The sequence below is a fragment of the Hippocampus comes genome, unplaced genomic scaffold (assembly GCF_001891065.2).
Source record: "Hippocampus comes isolate QL1 unplaced genomic scaffold, H_comes_QL1_v1.1 scaffold261, whole genome shotgun sequence".
NCBI classification, from domain to species: domain Eukaryota; kingdom Metazoa; phylum Chordata; class Actinopteri; order Syngnathiformes; family Syngnathidae; genus Hippocampus; species Hippocampus comes.
In genome coordinates, this window is record NW_017805824.1 from 2,255,156 (window position 1) to 2,275,162 (window position 20,007).

The 20,007-nt window shown below is 42.0% G+C and overlaps 2 protein-coding genes across 3 annotated transcripts in view; one reads left to right on the forward strand and one right to left on the reverse strand.

The window, feature by feature from the left end:
• The first annotated feature begins 8,273 nt into the window (after positions 1-8,273).
• LOC109525950 (eukaryotic translation initiation factor 4 gamma 2) lies at positions 8,274-15,560 on the forward strand. 2 transcript variants are annotated; one of them, XM_019886889.1, is made up of 20 exons: positions 8,274-8,381; positions 8,519-8,575; positions 8,926-9,051; positions 9,137-9,239; positions 9,324-9,455; positions 9,544-9,610; positions 9,694-9,845; positions 10,256-10,366; positions 10,460-10,642; positions 10,735-10,888; positions 10,975-11,138; positions 11,220-11,327; positions 11,471-11,578; positions 11,664-11,768; positions 11,854-12,069; positions 12,390-12,648; positions 13,224-13,428; positions 13,505-13,713; positions 13,783-13,904; positions 14,562-15,560. In XM_019886889.1, exons 7-20 carry the CDS (start codon positions 9,762-9,764, stop codon positions 14,625-14,627), a joined length of 2,094 nt encoding a protein of 697 aa, XP_019742448.1. In that variant the 5' UTR covers positions 8,274-8,381; positions 8,519-8,575; positions 8,926-9,051; positions 9,137-9,239; positions 9,324-9,455; positions 9,544-9,610; positions 9,694-9,761; the 3' UTR covers positions 14,628-15,560. The 2 variants fall into 2 exon arrangements, with proteins under 2 accessions (XP_019742448.1, XP_019742449.1); XM_019886890.1 differs by lacking the exon at positions 8,519-8,575.
• A 2,051-nt stretch (positions 15,561-17,611) lies between these two features.
• The window catches only part of ctr9 (CTR9 homolog, Paf1/RNA polymerase II complex component), a 13,936-nt gene continuing 11,540 nt past the window's right edge, over positions 17,612-20,007 (reverse strand). The window contains exons 19-23 of the mRNA XM_019886971.1: positions 19,834-19,983; positions 19,161-19,309; positions 18,536-18,626; positions 18,190-18,299; positions 17,612-18,115 (exon numbers count right to left, since the gene is read on the reverse strand). Coding sequence (XP_019742530.1) covers positions 17,686-18,115; positions 18,190-18,299; positions 18,536-18,626; positions 19,161-19,309; positions 19,834-19,983 — 930 coding nt within the window. The 3' untranslated portion in view covers positions 17,612-17,685. The remainder of the gene's footprint in view (positions 18,116-18,189; positions 18,300-18,535; positions 18,627-19,160; positions 19,310-19,833; positions 19,984-20,007) is intronic.

Here is a 20,007-nt window from a genome sequence, read left to right on the forward strand (position 1 = left end):
TCTCAATTAGACTTTGTCAATTAGAATCTGAACGTTCGCTGCCATTGACAAGTACAATATACATTCTGGTCACTTACGTTTTTCGACAGGGTTGCTTGCAGGAGGATCGGATGCTGCTCCACTCTGAATTTAATTCTTGGAAACAATTTCACTGATGCACAACTGCAAGTAAATAGCAAAAATGCATAATTTTAGATTTTAGGTCAGTCCAGTTTTAGAACACCCATAAGAGAAAATGGCCACACTTACCCACAGGCTGAAAGCCTGGCAAGTTTAGGCATTTTACATTTGGACAGAATGCCAGCCAGAAGACATTTCTGGCATGTCCTGGGGCATCCCTAGAACTTCCTCCCCATGGGACATGCCTGGAACACTTCACCAAGGATGCATTCAGGAGACATCCTCACTAGATGCCTGAGCCCCAACATCTGGCGATGTGGAGGAGCAGCGGCTGTATTCTAAGGATGCCTAAGCTTTTCGCCCTATCTCTAAGAGAGAGCCTGTACAACCTGCGGAGGAAACTGATTTTGGCTGCTTGTTTCAACGATTTTATTCTTTCGATCCTATTCTCACAGCTCTTGGCAATTGGTGTGGGTAGGAATATAGATCAACCAAAAAATCGAGAGCTTCCGCTTTCAGCTCGGCTCCTTTCCACCAAGACAGACTGACACAGAGTCCGCATTACTGCAGATGCTGTGTCAATCTCCCTCTTCATTCAACCAGGAACCTTATTATGACGTTTACTGTCTAGATAGTCAAGATTAATCAACTTGAAAATATACCCCACTGTCCAAAAATATCAACAATGGCCCATTTAAAACATTAGCTGAAAACAGCCCCAGTCGCCCCCAAAAGAGTTCCATTCGGCGTGCAAATTAAAAAGCATATTCTCTCATTTAAATTCAATTTCTGTCGCACTAAAGTGTTTTTTTATTGACACTTCTGATTGATGACCAACCTACATATCAAGTAAAACTGACAAAATATATATGGAATAAACTTTTTGTGTGATTTTTTTTTAAATAGCCTATATCTTCATTGTAATTGTTCAAGGATGTTTGTTTTATCATAGACATACGGTATGTTAAATATCAATGCTCTGAATTTGTTTTTTCAACATACACGGTCCTGTTACTAAAAGCTTTATAGCCATCTAGGGGAAAAGAAAAAAAAAGAGACTCCGCAGGAATGACAGCATCAAACGAATTGCTCTGACTATAAGTACTCTCTATTTGTTGGTATGTGTCAACTGACACATTTTCGTTTTGGGCTGGTTATAGCAGCTAACACAGACACTGCTAGCATCCATCCATCCATATTTTAATGATTAAAAAAATGGATTAAGATTTAATCCATTTATCCTCAAGAGGGTCGCAGGTGTGCTGCAGCCTGTCCCAGCTGTCTCCTCTTCAGGCACTAAGCAGGGTACACCCTGAAATGGTTGCCAGCCAATCACAGGGCACACAGATGAACCATTCGCACTTACAGTCACACTTAGGGACGATTTACAGTGTCCCATTAACCTGCCACGCATGTTTTTGGAAATTGGGAGGAAACCAAAAAACCCACGGAATCAAACCCTGCACCTCTGCACCAAGGACGGACGTGTTCACCAGTCTACTACTGTGCCGCCCAGCGCTAGCATGTCATCTCAACCAAAAACTTTGCACCCCTGTGACAGTAATATTTTTTTAATACTGCATGTTTTGCAACAGGGTTGCATCTAACAGCAAATACTACATACAGTTAATGGGGACCAAAACCACCCGCGATAAACGAAAATCCGCGAAGTAGCATCCAATTAACATAAACAGGTAAAAAAAACGGTTCGCGAGAAGCTGCAAAACAACAGCGAGTCACATAGCGCAACATATATAGTACTGTACTCCATGTATATTTATTTTATTTTTTTTTTATACGTTTGAAAAAACCCGCGATGCAATGAACCCGCGATAAACGAACCGCGATGTAGCGAGGGATCACTGTATACTGTGAAAGACATCATGAAAAGTAGACCATTGAGTGTGAGACGGACATATGGAATTATAAGATGGTTTACTATCTGTTTTTTTGAAAAACATAAATCTGTAAAATTAATGGTTCGTTTTTGAAAAATGTTGATATTTGATAGAACATAGACACAGAAGGTGTCGTGTTTTCATTGCTGGTTTGACGTCCGCTCCTGCAGAATGAGTGAACGGGTAGAGAGTGACACCTGGTGGTTTACTGAAAACATACAAATTGGAGCAGCGTAATATTACAAAAAGAATATACTGTACTCGGAAAGAGGCCTACGAGTACTACTGTATGTCAATTACAAGTATTTGTGTGTCTTTGTGATTTCAATGACTGTAATCTGGCTGCAGGAAAGAAAAGAAGATGGTGTTCAAAGTACACCATGCAGAGGTCACTCAACAACAAATGATGTCAGTAAGCGATAACGCTCGTGGACATCATTTATGCTCTTGATTCAAGCTGCAGATCAAACCGAACCTCCGCCTGAAATAGGACGATAAGAGTAGATAACTGTAAATTTTGTTCATGGATAAGTGACTTAGGTCAGGCCCAGCTTTTCAGTGTTCTATCATATTGAATGTTAGGAGTGGGGAAAGTTAAGACTTTGCACCATTTTTTAAATTTGATATATAGTGGATTTCAAAAGTCTAAATACACAGGGTGTTCAAATTCCTGGGTTTTGCCACCATTTAAAGTGCCTCTGAATTATCCTTTCAGTTGTTCTAGTAGGGTTTTCCTCACACTTTTTTTTTTCCTAGCAGAAGCCTGTCTTGAGAGGGAAGACATTTCATCTGGACCTAGAAACCACCCTCCACTGCGTCTGTCTTCACAGTCCTGCATCATAGGCCAACCATCTGCCATGGGTCGAATATGCCCACAAAACCCTTGCCTCGTCTGCCACAGGTCGGTCACATTTATAGCTGCTTATGTTATCAACCACCTCTGTTTCCATCTCAGGAAGGCCAATTCGACAGTCCCTTGATTCAGGACCACCTAAGGTGGGCCCATCATGTCTGAGGGGAAACCAGAGCAGCCCTGTCACACACTGCCAAACATAATCAGTAGATTGTTGATCGTCATCGCCGGGACAGAAGGTATGGCTTTCCACTCGGGATCTAAATTTAGCTGGAATTCACGCAAGCTGTGACCCAGATTTTTCGGGCCCTGTCAAGCTCCACCTGCCACCCACTCACAAGATTCATCCTGTATTCCACGTTTCATTGATCAAGCATGTGGAGGCCTACACCTTCACCTCCTCCTAGAATTGTGTGTAGTATACAGTCAAAGAGATTTTTGTTTGCTGTTATGCTCAGAGATATTTTCTTGATGTCACGTTCATGTTCATAGTCGCTCCCGTTTCGATAGATTGTTTTGTATGCATTTTGGTTTTCTCGTTAACCTCATCTGATTTAAGTTTTGTGTATTTGGACTTTTTCCGTTTTGTTTTGTGTATTTTTGGAATTCAAATATACTTTGCCTTTTGCAAGCGCCTTTTGTTCACATTGGTTTTTCCTGGTTCTTTGTTGCCAGCGATTTGTTGACATTTTGTTGGTCCATAGTTCTTCTGTCAATAAACTTTGTTGTATCACAGTTTGCCTGACTGCGTTTGTGGGATCCACATTGCATTTGGTTCGTCGTCAAACCTTATCAGACTGCTGATATTTTCATTGCTCCTCCTCCTCCACCTCCTACGACTACTACTGCTAGTAATAATAATAATAATTTCCATTTTCCTAAGCAATTATCCTCACTAGTGTGGCGGGTGTGCCGGAGCCTATCCCAGCTTTCTTCGGGCGGCCGCGGGGTTACACCCTGAACTGGTTGCCACCCAATTAATAATACATTTTTCAACACTGCTTATCCTGAAGAGGGTGGCGGGGAGTTGCGGCAGCCTATCCCAGCTGACTTCGGACGGAAGGCAGACTGCACCCTGGTCGCCAGTCAGTCCCAGGGCACATATACAAATGACCATTCACGCCCACATTGTCACTGACACACTGTCACCGACGGGGAAACGATCAGACGCTGCCTGCATACGGGTCAGGCGAGGGTACCACTACTCCATCAGCGACACCAATTAATAATAATAATCGTAATAATAGTAGTAGTAGTAGTAACAGTTATCACTAAAATAACTTTTCAAATTTTATTGAGCGACAATTAGCCAGAAAGTGGTATCTACAATAGTCAAACCTTTAGCTTTTAAATGTTGGATCCACTTGACATAGCTATCTACCGTTTGTTTCTGACTCTTTTTTTTATCAAGGTATCCTCAAGGTTGTTGAAGCGGTAAAGGGTTTGCCATCAAATCAGTTCGGGAAATGCGGTGAATTGCGAAACGCTGAGTGAGTTTTCAGTACGTGACGTCACCGGGGCAGGCTGATGACGCCCTCAAACGTCCCTTGTTCAAAAAGCGACTGCCTCCCTCGTGACGCACACAGCCAGTCAGCAGCCTTTCTTCACAGCAGCAGCGAGCCTGTACGACTAGGCCGTTCTCTCTTATTTATTGGACACCGAAGCTTTCTGGTGATAATTACGACAGATTGTCATCCATTTCCCCTTATTCATCGCTTAGATTTCCGAATACTTGTCGAAAAGAGAACGGTTAAGCTGACGTTCTTTTTGTAAAAGGTAAGCGCTTTCGGTATTTCACGGCTTCACCACTGTTAGCTAATTGACCTAGTTTGTGGCTTTCAGTGGATTGAATTGTTTTTGTCATTATCTGACGTGAAAGATCAAAGAAACTATTGATAGTAACTAGTTAATGCCCGATGCTGTCGTCTTAACGGCCGCCTCGAGAAGATATTCACCATTTTGTTGCTGTGTGCTAACATCCGGTTTCTAAACAAAGACTTGAGGGAAAAACAGCTCCTGGTCTCTTTTTCCTGCTTTCACTCTGTATTCTTATTTAAATCTGAACTAGTAATATTCTTACGAGAACAGTAACTATCACGGTGTCGACAATTAACATTTAAATAGCCCTTAAACACCCTTTTCAAAATCATTATTGATCATCTAAATCTGACGATAATGCTAAATCGCAAACAATACAGAACAGAATTAATATCAGAAATGATTTGAGAATCCGAATAATTTTACATCTGTATATATGTATTCGATTGAATTGTAGACGTGGTTCTAATCCTTTGTAGGCCAGATGATTGTTCTCTGACAGAGACTGTTACTAATTGACGTTATCACTGGTAATTTTCCATTTAAAGAGGTGTATCCTACGCGTCTCGGACGTAGACGTGAAAGCGAATTGAGACGTCGATGTTTTGCTAGGCTAGTGCCTCGTGCCAGGTTAGCACCGCCTGTGTACACCACTGAAGAATGTCGCTCCACCGGCACGTGGAGCGGTCATGTGCTCAAGTGTCCTTTTCATCAAGCAGACTTTCAGTTCAAATGAGAATGCACTTGGAACTCTGGAAAGCCGTTTGAGCATGAATTTTATATCCTTGCTCTCCATTGTAATGAAAGCTCGTGTCCTAGTACACTTTTTGTCCTCAATTTAGTAGAACAACTAAGGTACATTATTATGGAACGACAGATTACAAGCGACGGTGGTGGGGGTGTTCCACTAAAGTCGAGAGTATGGAAAGGTATTTCTTTAGGATGACACCAGTTTATTCACCTGTTGTTGTTGTTCGTTTGGTCTTATTTAATGTTAAAACAAACCCCCCCCAAAACAACTAATGGGTTGAACACAAGAAGGATTAGTGTACTTGCCAACATTTTTGAAATTGAGAGCTCCTTCTTGGATTAATGTGGAGATTTAGGAGTTTGACATAAACAACTGAGACCCATTCAGGTTCAGATAGGTGTCAATTCCAGGTATACGGTATGTCAGTTCCATACTACCACTGCTAATAAGGATTGTTTTCATAATAGATGAATCTGACTTTTTTTTGTTTCATCACTTGACTCAGACCCTGCAAATTTATTCAATACTATAAAATCAACTCATTCTTTTTTCATATTTAATATTCAGTACCGGTATTTTGTTTTATATACTTAAAATTGATCAATCAACATTGACCCTTCCATAAGGATTGGCTTGAATAATATAAAGGCCACAATATTTTAAATATAAGCATACTGATGCCAAATATAAAATCGTCATGTAAACTTATATTATTGGATTAATATACAGGACCAGTGCCACTTCTGTTTGGGTCACCACAACATGAGCTATGCTAGGTTGTTTGACTGGCAACGTGACAAGTGGTCGGCATCTTTGTAGAATTACCTTAAAAACACTTCAAACACCTGTGAAATCCTCCATAACAAAGAACATCCCAAAGAACAATTGCTGATTAAAGCATGTGACCTAGTCCTCTTCTACTCCCCACATTCCGCTTCTCATGAATAGTGCTCCATTTGCACTATTACTACTTTATGTTTTTAACTGAAGTGGTGGCATTTGAAGTGTCATGGTCATTTTGAACATAAACAATTAACTTTTTGTCTACATTGTAATACGGTGTAATTGTAAATGCTTTTGCGTCAGAAGCTACCCCAAAGCAGCATTGTTGATAATTACATTAACCATCATTCAATGTTGATACAAGTGTTGTGAACTAATACGCTCATGTAGTAGCGTCTCAGGACTACTTTATCTTTTTGGCAGACCCATTATTGTCATAATCCGTTCATATTAATATGTTAGCGATCGCTTAATACGAGTTAATAGTTCAAGATCCAACCGTCCGTATACATATTGTGTTTTACAACAGTAGTACCACAGTATTTATAATTCCACATATACCACTGAAAACGGATAAGCTTGCACAATCTCCTGTCCAAATGCCAACGAGGTCGTAGATGACTGGAAAGCCTTCCTTAATAAAAGCAAATAGACCTCGTTAAGTTTGATGGCCGTTAGCATGGCAAAGTACACAGCCGGACTTCGATATTCATTTATTTTATTTGTACAGGAAGGTTTTCACCTGACACACATTGTGTCTTCAGTGTGCAGTCTGCCAGATGGAACGCCCTCGCTGTATGTACCAGTAGCAGCATTAAAACATGCACTCACACTGTGCAACCGGATGAGATTTTTAGCAGCACACACTGGGAGGAAAAAAGGGATAATTTCTGAGCAAATTGGGCACACTGTCAAGCCCTGGAGCTGCATTTATTTTTGATATCTTGAGTAGTTGAGAAGTCAAGATGGCGCCCGAGTAGGCAGCCGTCAGCAAGTGCTCTCATGAGCCTTGCTTTTTTTGTTGTTTTTGTGTTTGTTTTGTCACTTTGTGTTTGTTGTTACGTCGTGTGGACCTGATGTGGACTTTTTTTCAGCATTTTTTGGCCACGACATTCATCAAGGAGGAGACTCTGTGCTTGGTGGTTGCGCCTTCTCGGCTGCATGGGTATACCAGCACTGTTTTTGACTGGTAGGAATGTCGGCGCCAGTTGCTGGACAGTCCCGGGGCGCTTGTGTCTTGTGCCTGTAATGGGCAGCATTTTTCACAGCCCCGCTTTGTTCAGCGGGGAGATCGGTGTTGTTGAACGGTCTGCGGCTGGATGGATGCATGGCTTTTCGGGCCCACACATAGGAGAAAAGAGCGGTAGGGGGGAATGTGGGAGGAAACCTGAGTACCCGGAGAAAACCCACGCAGACGCGGGGAGAACATGCAAACTCCACACAGGAAGGCCAGAGTCTGAATCGATCCCTGCACCGCTGCAATGTGAGGCCGACATGCTTTGACTTCAAAATGGCGCCGCGAGAGTGGCTGCCTTTCCAGCAGCTCCTATATTTTGTTGTTCTACTTGTTCCTTTCATAACTTTGCTGCTGTGTATTGGGAATTTCTCCATTGCGAGACTAATAAAGGTTTTCTTATCTTATCTCTTATCTTATCTTAGTTGTTGAGCATTCGCAGAATCAGCTATTGTACAGATATTCCCATTGATTAGATAATAATTATATAAAAATGTGTTTTGCATTCTTATGCACTGTAATGTGAGGTGGAGGTCTTGTTTTTCTCCTCTTGGACTAGTGAATCAACAGCCGTGAACAAGTAGAGATTGTCACTAGTTTTGCCTCACGAGTCACATGTAGTTGTTCTGCCAGTGATGACAAAGCGCATACTAGTACATGGACCTTCAGGATGTCAAATAAATGTGAGCATTTATTCATAGCACACTTTAAAGAGCTTGAATAAATGCTCACTTGTTAAACTGACTCTTCAATTGTTGACATTTGAATGTGCTTTTTTAAATTTTATTGTAACAGCGTTATTCTCTCTGCTTGTAGGTTGCTTTTCCCTTGTTCCTTCCCAGAACACAATTCTTTTCCAAATATTTGTAGTCAAGCCGCCAAAGTGGAGAGTGTTGTTGCACCAGGGGTTCCTTCTCATTTCAGGTATCGATTATCTTCAGACCCGTCGCTTACTCCTTGCACTGGGATCTTTCCCAAAACATGACGCACACAAACAGGAACTAGCATACACATACACCCCTTCTCATTTCAACACGCTTTTTTTTTCTGTTGCATCACAGAGTAGGGGGAGGAGGTGGGGGTGCACCTCAGCACTTTCCCAAGGCTGAAAGCAAAAGGTGATTTTTATTTATATTTTTAATGTTTAATATCAGTCAGTTGCATGTTTATCAACTTTCTGCTGGCCTAGAAAAGTAGTATCTTTATGAACACAGATCAAGGGGGAACAGATTCTCAACTTTTTTTTTGGTCCACTTTTGGCACATTTTTTGTAGCTGCCAGCTTATTTGCCAATGAGGATTTATGCAAATAACTCATGCACTAGCTACGATTAGTTTACACTGTAACGGACTAAAAAGGGCTTTTGCAGCAATCAAAGTGCATGGTTTTATTTAATTGACACACGGTTATGCTATGCTTTACTTTTTGCTGTATGATCAGCTTTTTTATTTTTTGTCGTCCATCACAGCGAGTTCCTGGGGAAGCCCCCAGGTTCTGCCGCTCAGAGATGGATACCTTCTCGAAGCACTAGCCGAGAGGCCAGCTTCTCTGCTGAGAAAGGGCAGCACGATGCAATCTTCCGAAAAGTGAGAGGGTGAGTTGTGGTTCGAAATTCTTGCGATTGTTGCCTTCGCTTCGTGTTCAACTGCTGGCTTATTGTGTGCCTCTGCTTTCTTTAGCATACTTAATAAGCTGACACCTGAGAAATTTGACAAACTGTGCCTGGAGCTCCTCAATGTGGGTGTGGATTCCAAGCTTGTCCTTAAAGGAATCATCTTGTTGGTCAGTGTTGTCTACAATTCTTTGTGTAGCCCATCAAGGGACTCAATCATGAACTTCGATGTGAGTGGTGTTTGTTCTTTTTAGATTGTTGACAAAGCCCTTGAGGAGCCCAAGTACAGTCAATTATATGCTCAGCTATGTCTACGCCTGGCAGAAGACGCACCAAACTTTGAAGATCCAGCAACAGAAAATCCCGCAACAAAAAAGCAGAATACAGTAAATGCTAACATATCAAGAAGAAAAAGCGTGAGCTTTTATCGTGGCCTTTTTCGATATTCAGATTTTTTTTTTTCCTTTGTTGCAGACATTCAGGAGGCTTCTTATATCCAAGCTTCAAGATGAGTTTGAAAATCGTGCCAGAAATGTCGAAGGTGTGCAGCAAATATTTCTTTGATACTGCACATTTTATGTTTTATTTGTCAGGATCTCATTTGTCATGCTTCTCCCTCGGTAGTCTTTGACAAACAAGATTGCCCTCTCACCTCGGAAGAGGAGGAACAGCGTGCTATTGCAAAGATCAAAATGCTTGGCAACATCAAATTCATTGGAGAACTTGGGAAACTCCACCTTATCCACGAATCCATCCTCCACAAGTGCATCAAAACAGTAGGTTCCATTTAGGCATTATGCAGTAGTACTTTGACTTAACCTGACTCAGTGATTCAAGATTTGGTTTGTTTGTTTGAATCATTTTTATTTTTCACTAATGAAAGGTTTGGTTGACTGTGCATATGAACTGGTTAGGTTCGGTGCCTCTAACAAGATTAAGAACCACTGGTTTAGAGCCTGTACAGTAATGTATAATTTTTTTTTTTTAACGTGTTGAAACAAATTAAGTAATTGTGTTGAAATTGATTGATGGGCATTTCTATTCACTTAAAAGGGAATAGATGATTTGGGACAAGCATGTTTGGAGTATGGTCACAGAATAAAATATGAAGTCAAGGGCGTAGTCGATAGTCAAACAAATTGGCATTCAGCACGAGAAATGTCCTAACATGCCTTTTTGCCTGAAGCTGCTGGAAAAGAAGAAGAGAGTCCAACTTAAGGATATGGGGGAAGACCTGGAATGCCTCTGTCAGATAATGAAGACGGTGGGACCCAAGCTTGATCATGAGAAAGCTCGGGTATGTTTGTAGGGAACATTCTCATGACAAAGCAGTCCTTTTGAATGCTCTTGGTTTATATAACAAGCCACTTTTTTTCTCTCTCTCTCTCAGTCCCTGATGAATCAGTACTTTGACCGCATGCAGGCCTTGACCAACAACAAGGAATTACCTGCAAGGATTCGCTTCCTGTTGCAGAATACAGCAGAGCTGCGGGAGAACAACTGGGTGCCTCGTAAAGCGTATTTTGACAACGGACCAAAGACCATCAGTCAAGTTCGCCAGGATGCCGTAAAGGTTCATTTGAATTTTTACACCCTCGCGTGTTTATCAGCAGTTTACTCGTCAGCTGTCATTTTGGACTGACGCTTACCTTATGTGCCTTGCAGGACTTGGGTGTGTTCATTCCACCACAGTCTGACTGCTCCAGATCGGACTTTTTCATGGATCATACCTTCCTGGACAACGCTTTCCTGCAGACCAGGGTCAGATTTGACAAAGAAGCGCTTGGGGGATTGGCTGATATGTTTGGACAAATGCCCGGTATGCCACAGTACACTTGTCCTCATGCCACACAATGCCACACACAACACCATAGCAATGTTTGTTTCTCCTCATAAATTGTGCAGGGATTGGTATCGGAACAGGTCCCGGAGTTATTCAGGACCACTACTCTCCAACTTTGGGCCGCCACCGCTCCAACCCAATTTTCAATGGCCATATTGGGATTAACAGCAGTTCGCATCAGCCCCAGTTCGATACAGGGAGCAAGCCTTTCATCAAGCCAATGCAGGTGATTGCTGCAGTGGGTTGTCCTCTTGCTTTCATCCCGTTGATTCTGGACAGAACCAACATTTAACATTTGTCTCCCCAGGGTCAGAGTTCGCCAGTTTTCAGCCATAAACAAAATGGCTCGGTTCAGATGCAGTCTAAAGATATGGGCCCACGCTTTAGTAAGAAAGGGAAGCTCAATGTTGATGAGGTACTTGGACTTTTCTTAAGATGGTGGGAAGACTGTTACCACGTTCTACCTTTTACATTTAATCTTGTCTAAGCACTTGACTGTGGCTTGGCCTGGTTGTATATTGCCGGTGATCGTTTTAATTCTCGTTTTCACGCCTGTAGATCAGCCTGAGGCCAGCGCAGTCATTCATCCTAAACAAAAAAGTGCCAAAGCTGCAGCCACAGATGACGATGATGCCACCAAGTGCCCAAGGTTCCTTAATGGGACAGGTAAATGTTGGTTAAAAACAAACAAGCCAAAAAAAACACCTTGTCTTTCCAAAACCTGAATAGTGCAACATTTTTCTTTTTGTAGTCCCCACAGCTTGGTCTCAAAACCAATCCACCACCAATTCAGGAAAAACCTGCAAAATCCATCAAAAAGCTACCTCCGACCAAGGAAGAGCTGCACAAAATGACGGTAATGTTCTTTCTTTCTCACAGTCTTGTACAACAGCGTGGATATTGCATTCGGATAACGCATTTGGCCGTCGTCCTGTTTTTAGGAGGTGCTGGTTGCGGAATATATGAACAGCAAGAATGTCAGTGAGGCTGTGGCCACTGTCAAGGAGATGAAGGCGCCAAAACACCTTTTATCTGAGATGGTGAACAAGATTGTGGTGACTTCGCTCAGTCGTTCAGACGACGATAAGGAACTTGCGAGCACCCTGATTCACGAGCTCTGCACCGAGGGTCTTGTCACAAGTGAGAACCTTCTGCAGGTGAGTGTAAACAACTACGGCCATAGCACATGCGCAGCAGCGCTTGCAAACGACATACAACGAAAGAGCGACTTCTACACCACAATGTTCATCCCGCCGGATAAGTTTGTCGAATGAATGTCCTCTAGCTTAATGCAAACATAAGTTTGCTGCTCTGGTAATGACAAATTGCTGCTTTAACGCACAATATTAAAATTGTTTTCACTTACGCTTTAAACAGGGAAACGATATATACAATGTTTGTTCTTCCAATTACAAAAAAATATTATATAAAATATACAGTGAGGTACTGCTGCTGACTGCCAACGCTCTCTGAACAGGCCATTCTCGGCGTCCTGGACCAGTGTCCCAAAATCGAGGAAGAAGTCCCACTGGTGAAGTCGTACCTGGCTCAATTTGCGGCTCGGGCCGCCGTGGCCGACCTGATCAGCATGACGGATTTGGCCCACCAGCTGGAGAACGGCGCCCATTTCCCGCTCTTCCTGCTCTGTTTGCAACAGATGTCCAAGCTCAAGGATCGCGAGTGGCTTGCCGATGTTTTCCAGAAGAGCAAGGTCAACATGCAGAAGATGCTACCTGGTATGGGCTGTCACCCCCTCACCTCTATGCATCGGGATAGACTCTAATTTGGTATAGATTAGAACGTTGGGTAATCGATGGACTGAAATGTTGTTCCGCAATGAAATCTCAGTCAATAACATCTGTACACTTGGTAAAATACTCAAAAGTCACAAAGCAGAAAAGAGAGGCAATTTAACTGTTTAAGACTTGGGCAACGACAGCCTGAAGGCCCTCTCACATTGCACTTGGCTTTCTTAGTGTGCATGGCACAGCGCAAAGATGCGGTAAAAGCTTGCCCATATTTGCAAGCGCTTGCGTGGCTCTATGAAGTAACCCGGTGCTTGTTTGGCGCCAGAGTTGTGCTTAACAAGTTCTTACGAAGAACGTGCTTGGTTTTCCACCGGCAAAGAGCCAAGTAGGAGCTATGTCATTACATCATAAAGCATCCAAGCGGTAATGTTTACCCAACAGCGCCTGCGCTAATAATAATAATAATATAATGCACTGTATCCATCTGCTAGGCAACTTCGCATAGAATCGATTATACTTGTATGTACTGTACTACATAATAGTCAAACTGGTCCCGTCTGTAGAAATGGATCAGAACAAGGACCGCATGCTGGAGATTCTGGAGGGCAAAGGCCTGAGCTTCCTGTTCCCACTGATGAAGCTGGAGAAGGAGCTCCTGAAGCAAATCAAAGTGGACCCGTCTCCACAGTCAATCTACAAGTGGATTAAAGACAACATCTCTCCCAAACTCCACACTGACAAAGGCTTCGTCAACATCCTCACAACCAGGTACCCAGCACCCTCCTTCACACATCCACTCTTATTTCCTCTTGCTTGCTTTCAATATCCTTTTTTTCCCTGCTAGTTTCTTGCAGTACATTGCCTATGAGATCAACCCAGATGATGACGAAGAGCAGCTGGCAGCGCCGAGCAAAGAGCAGCTGGATGAGGAGAAGCAGCTGCTGCTCTCTTTCAAGCCCGTCATGCAGAAGTTCCTGCACGACCACGTTGACCTGCAAGTCAGCGCCCTCTACGCGCTGCAGGTCCACTGTAACGCTAAACACTTCCCCAAAGGTGACCATCGGCACGGAGACACACACGCACACGTAGTCAGAAATGCTTAACCTCGCTCTCTGCTTCCAGGAATGCTGCTGCGCTTCTTTGCCTACTTTTATGACATGGAAATCATCGAAGAAGAAGCCTTCCTGACATGGAAAGAAGACGTCACCCAAGAGTATCCGGGAAAAGGAAAAGCCTTGTTTCACGTATGTTCGCCCCCCTCACACCACTTAATGCAAACGAAGCAGCAACACATACAAAAGAGAATGAAACACCAACATGTTCAAGGGAGGGAAAATATGACGGTTGACTATTAATACAACACGTTTGTTTTTATGATGCATCTGTTCTGAAGAGTCTTGACTAAAACTTGGTTGAAAACTGAAACAATATATCCCATACAAAATACATACTGTCGAGAATACAGTCGAACATTAAACTATTAGAAATAAATATAACTGAATGAAATGGCTTCATGAGCATAAAAATGAGTTATTCAAGACTTTTGATTGTTTAGGAGTATAGCTTCACATTTAATCGCCTATCAGTTGTGATCGCAATTTTCGCTGCCACAATTAAATTCAACTCATTGTTGAATTTATTTCGTGACAAAACCTAGACAAAAACAAATTAAACGATTAATCTGATCGTCAAATCAGTTGCCTATCAAGTGTTGCACCTTCATGAAATCATGAAATAACAAACAAAAATAATCAGTTAATCAGAAAAATTGTTTTCAAACAAAAAATGTTGATTTGATTTTTAATTTGATCAGATTAATCGATTGCAAAAAGATTGGACAGCTACTGCTCTAGAAAATGCTGTCCAGCCAGTGTCTGATTTGTTGGTTGTTTGCCATGCAGGTGAACCAGTGGCTTACCTGGCTGGAAACCGCTGAAGACGAAGAGTCGGAGGATGAAGATTACTAAGAATCCCCGAACCCAATGTTGGAATTTGATTCCTATTTTATCTACTTGGCCTCAGTCAGCAACAACGCCACTGTTATAAATCGACTTAAACCAGCGCCAGCATGTTACCATTCTGTTTATTTAAAGAGGTCATTTGTCCGAGTATATTTAGGAATTGATTTGCATTCAGCCTAACAGGAGGTGTTTTGCCGAACATACACACACGGTTTCAGAATCTGGTCGCAGTCATCACGTGCTGCTGTTTACAAATGAGAGCATGTATTGTAAAGAGACTCTCATTTTTAGCTGTTTTTAGATGCACTTTGCTGCACACCATGAGTCGTTGCAATAGTATCATACACTTTTTTTTTTTTTTTTTTGATATAAAGAACAATCCTAAATTGCAGATTTGTGTGCTTGACAGCTGTCTGGAAGCTCCTCCAATCATTTTGTTTTCTTGTGTTGAATTTTCCACCAGGCGGCCATTTTGTATGTTTGTGGCACACGGCACAAGTAATTAATGACGGGAGGTACCAATACGCTGCCATTTATTTTGTTTTCCGCTAAGCAATGAATTTATTTTGCTTTTCGGCAACGTTTATATTTGAAGCTTGCAAATTCACTTGATGGCAGTTAGGTTTTTTTTAAATACTAAAATCAAGCATTTTGGAGTGTGGACATTAATGTGCTGTAAAGTAAGTCTGTGTTGCCTTTTTTAATTTATCACTTTTTATGAATATACCTCTGTATCTGACTATACTTGAACGTGTTTTATCATATCGAGACAGCCAAAGCTTAGTTTCCAGTTTGTCATATCATCGGGGTTTTTAAGTGGTCTTTTTAATCTTATTGCATGTGGCCACCTGCGCTTTCTTCCGGGTGTCGATGTAATGTAAACAACAGTTTGAGTGGGCATCTGCAGATCAACCTTGAATAAAGTACATTTCACGGTCACTTGTCTGTTGCTTGGACTGTTCAGTGTTGCCTGCTAATATGTGACTCACATGATATCACAATAGAAGTGAATTAGATAAATACTGATGTTGGGAATAAATAGCGGAAACAACCAGAATAAAGCATCATCGCTGAACAGCAGTACTTGATGGTTCATTTTATAGTGACACCATTTAAGATAAAACCTTTATTTGTCTCACAATGGAGAAATTCCCAATTTACATCAGCAAAATTATCAGAGAGAGAAAGTAGAAGAACAAAAAGTATACAATTATAAGCATATTAAAAATGGGTGAGTCCAGGTTTTTAGGACAGCCTTACCAATAGCCTGACAGCAGTCGGCAGGAGCAAGTGGCGTTGTGGCCTGGAGGGGGTGGGAGAGTCTTTCCATCATAGCTGTTAGCTTAGCTTGCATCCTCCTGTTGCCCAACTCCTCCAGAGTGTCCAGGGAGCAGCCCAGGACAGAGCTGGCCCTCCTGACTAGTCGGTCCAGTCTCTCTGTCCCAGGCTGAGATGCTACCTGTCCAGCAGACTATACCATAATGAATGGCTGAGTCCACCACAAAGTCATAGAAGGTCTTAAGAGGTGACCCCTGAACTCCAAAAGAGCTCAGCTTTCTGAGCAGGAAGAGCAATCCTGATGTGTTGTTAGACCAGTCTAGTTTATTGTTGAGAAGAACACCCAGATACTTAAGAGGCCACCCTCTCTATGTCCGTATCCTGGATGTTCATCGCTGCAGGTGAAGACTGTTTCTTGCAGAAATCCACAACCAACTCCTTAGTTTTCCTGGGGCTGGTCTGGAGGTGGTTCTGCAGGCACCAGTGGATTGTGATTCTATATGGTACAACTCGGTTCAAAAGAGTGTGTGATGCAATGAGTTGTCAACAATGGATGTGTCAGTACTCTGGCTAATGTGGCATTTCCTTCAGAGATTTTATATGTATATCTATGTACACAGTATACTGTATGCATGCCAACATATCAAATTTGGGGATGTGAATCTCTACAATATAGTATTTCCATATATGGGAAGCGATATGATTCAAGGATGGCCTGGTTTGACTCGATGATGCACTTGCATCTTTTAAAACTAATTTTCTCATTTAAATTGGTTTTTGTTGCATTTCTGGTGTTTCCCATTGATTTTCTTAAGGCGACCACATGTTCTCATTGGCAGATGAGCTGAAGTCTATCCCAGCTGATTTTGGCCACCATTGACATTCACATTCATACCCAAGGACAATTTGAAGGCTCTCAATCATCTTACTGGGCATGTTTTTGGAAGTGGGAGTCACCAGGGAAATAAACACAGGGAGAACATACACTAACTGAATCTTAATGGAAGACTTACTTGGACGCTTGAGCATTTTGTTAAACCACACGGTATTCAACCAGGTTATTAAAGTTGATGAAAACAAAAACAATTTTGGAAATGCAATAAAATAAGGGGTTAGAAGGGGGCGGGGGAGTGACAATTAATTCTTCAAAGCGCTTATCCTCACTAGAATTTTACAATTATAAAACTACTACCACTGTATAAATCAGCTTCCACAGTTTTCAATTAAATGTATAAACAAGCTTTTGACACATTAAATGTATTTATTTTGCTATTGCTGTCTGACCATACTGAAGAGTCAAAACAGCCATTTGGGGATCATTGGAATTTTTTTATCTTGAATTTGACAAATATTCCATACACACAAAAAAAATAATCACTAAACTAAAACAAAATATTTTAAAATACAAACTCAAAACTAATTAAACCCACCAAATATAAAAAACAAAAATCAAACCCAAATAAAAACTGACAAATTCAAAATTTTAATACAGCGATGCAACTAGTTTCTTGCCATGCCTCACCCCGACATCTGGATTTTGACTAGTTTATCAACCCAAACCATAATAAAGCGTCATTTAAAAACTCAAAAGTGGAGAAATTGAAAAGCATTTTTTTAATGTCATTTGTTTTTAGGATGACAAAATACAGTATTTCACTCTTTCAAAACATTCATGGATCTGGAAAAAGAACAAAAGATGTGGTGATGTTGTACTTAAAAAAAAAAAAAAAAAAGACACTTGTAAGATCATTTTCAGTGTGGTCATAAATGAGACAAGTCTGTCAACTCAATCGCTGTCATCATCATTGTTGGAGCCTTCGGGTTCTGACCCGTTGTCAGAATGGCGAGGGGAACCCTCGTTGTCTGACCTCGCTTCCGATTCTCGATCAGACGCCGCGACAGGTGAACCGGGTCGGGACTCATCGTCTGATCCTGACCTCTTGCTCTCGTTTTCCGACTGGTCTGAGTCGGACTGCCGCTGCACCCTCCTCTTCTTCACCGGGCTGTCGCTGCCAGAGTCGTCGTCGTCATCGGAGCCCGCTGAGCGCTGAGGGCTGCCCGCCTCGCTGCCGGAACGGTTCCTCCCCTGAGGGCTGCCCGCCTCGCTACCGGAGCGATTCCTCCCGGCGTCGGAGTCGCTTTCCGATACGATGCGCTTCCTGTGGTCGTCGTCGTCATCATCATCATCGGATCCGGAACCGCTTTCTCTTTGGTTCCTGAAGAGAAAGAAAGTAGACTCGTGAGACTTTTTTTATTTTTGCGTGGACAGCTCCTCCTGCTCGCCTTTTACCTGTCCTCCGCTATTTTCAGGCCATCCTCGTCGGATGACTCAGATGATGAGATGATTGCCTTTGATTTGATCTTTCCTTTGAGAGAAGGCGGGGGACGCTCAGGCTGAAACTGAAAGGGAGAGTTTAAGAAACTGATCTCGCTGATTGTCCCTGGTATTGCAGTATTAGAGTCAAAGTAAATATACTTTTTTTTTCAACTTAAAATGCATCAAGATAAAAACTAACTAAACAGATGTTTAAAAAATGTTTAATACAGTGCTACTGTAGTAACAATATAATAGTTTAATATAAAGAAACAAATTGGCTTCATGAAGTGTAATTTCCCAACAACATTAAAAAGGGTACCTTCTCCATCCTCTTGCGCTCTTTGCTTTTGCGCTGCTTCTTGGGTTGTGCTCCTCCGCCCTCATCATCGCTGTCGTCTTCTCTAGGAGCTCTGCGGCAACAAAAAAATCAAAACTCAGTGCCACTCACCTATTTGTACCTAAATCCATGTTTGAAAACAAATAGTTTAAAAATGGATGCTTGATATGTCCCGATCACACTTTTTTGCCACTGGAGTTTTTGGTTTTAAGGGTCTGCTGATACCTCAGCAATACATTTCTATTTAAAAAAAAAAATAAAATGTTCGATGTTAACATATATTTACGTTTATGTTGTACGTTATATTACTCTTCCGTTTGACAAGCTATTAATAGTTTTGGATTATTTGGTTTCGCTCCGATCCCCGATCAGATGTAAACCGCGGGATCAGATCCGAATTCGGATAATGTGACTGAATCGGGACATAGTGGATGCACGTAAAAAGTTAAATGCAACTGAACTGTACTTTATAAATGTATTGTACTGCATTAAAAAAAACAAAAAATCTTCATCCACTGTAACATCATGCACAATTTCATCTTGATCTCTGTGATCCTTCCCGTACACGTTTGAGAATCAGTGATCTAGATGAGAGCGGCGCACTTACTTCTTCCTCTTCCGGCGGGCCTTCTTCTCTCCGTCCTCACCCTCGTCATGCTCGCTCCCGCTAGCTGCCTTTTTCTTCTTCTTCTTCACAGGCAGCTCTTCATCAGAGTCGTCATTGACAAACTCGTCCATGTCGCCTCCCTTCTTGCGCTGGGAGCGAATGGCAGGGTGAACTGACATTATTATTATTGTTATCACGGCATATTCACACCAACATGTTGACATCAAGGTGGGGAAACAAATCAGCTCACAAAGTTAAGTTTTCAATTACGGCGAAACAGAGCTGGGGCACTTTGGAGAGGAAACATCGATACAGGAATTCGAGCAGTACATGTATGTGATGCCGAGCCAGCCAGCACATGCTACTCATTTTTTATAATATATCCTACCCATCCATAGATAGAATGCATTCTGTTCCGTTTGTAGATTATATTCTGTAGTGTATTTGTTTAGCAAATGAGGCTGTGTCAAATACAACGCATAGTCCGTTTGAGAAAAATTGCATGTACTAATGTTAGCAGTGAATGGTCAATCCTGTTAACAGGCAACTAGAAAATTAACATTGAGCTCCAGGAGTGATATTCCTTCAAATAAGGAATTTTCACATGCAAATTCCGCAGGACTCCATGGTGAGAACGCCTGGTCTTATTTGAGTGTGTGTGTGTTTCACTCACACGTCCTCCACCTCCTCCACCACCTCCCTTCTTTTTCTCCTTGAGGCCGCCTTCGGCAAAGGTGAGCAGGTTCTTGGTCTTCTCCACGTAGAGAGCTCTCTGCTCCAGCAGCTTTTTTTGCTCCTCGGCCTCTCGGCTCTTCTTCTCCTCCTGAGGTTTTTTTTTTTTTTGGGG

Excerpts from the sequence above, each read along its gene's own strand:
- LOC109525950 (XM_019886889.1), top strand. The coding sequence starts at position 9,762 with ATGCTTGGCAACATCAAATTCATTGGAGAACTTGGGAAACTCCACCTT. Across the intron at positions 12,070-12,389 it reads CAAGTGAGAACCTTCTGCAG|GCCATTCTCGGCGTCCTGGA; the intron begins GTGAGTGTAAAC and ends CTCTCTGAACAG. Across the intron at positions 12,649-13,223 it reads CATGCAGAAGATGCTACCTG|AAATGGATCAGAACAAGGAC; the intron begins GTATGGGCTGTC and ends TCCCGTCTGTAG.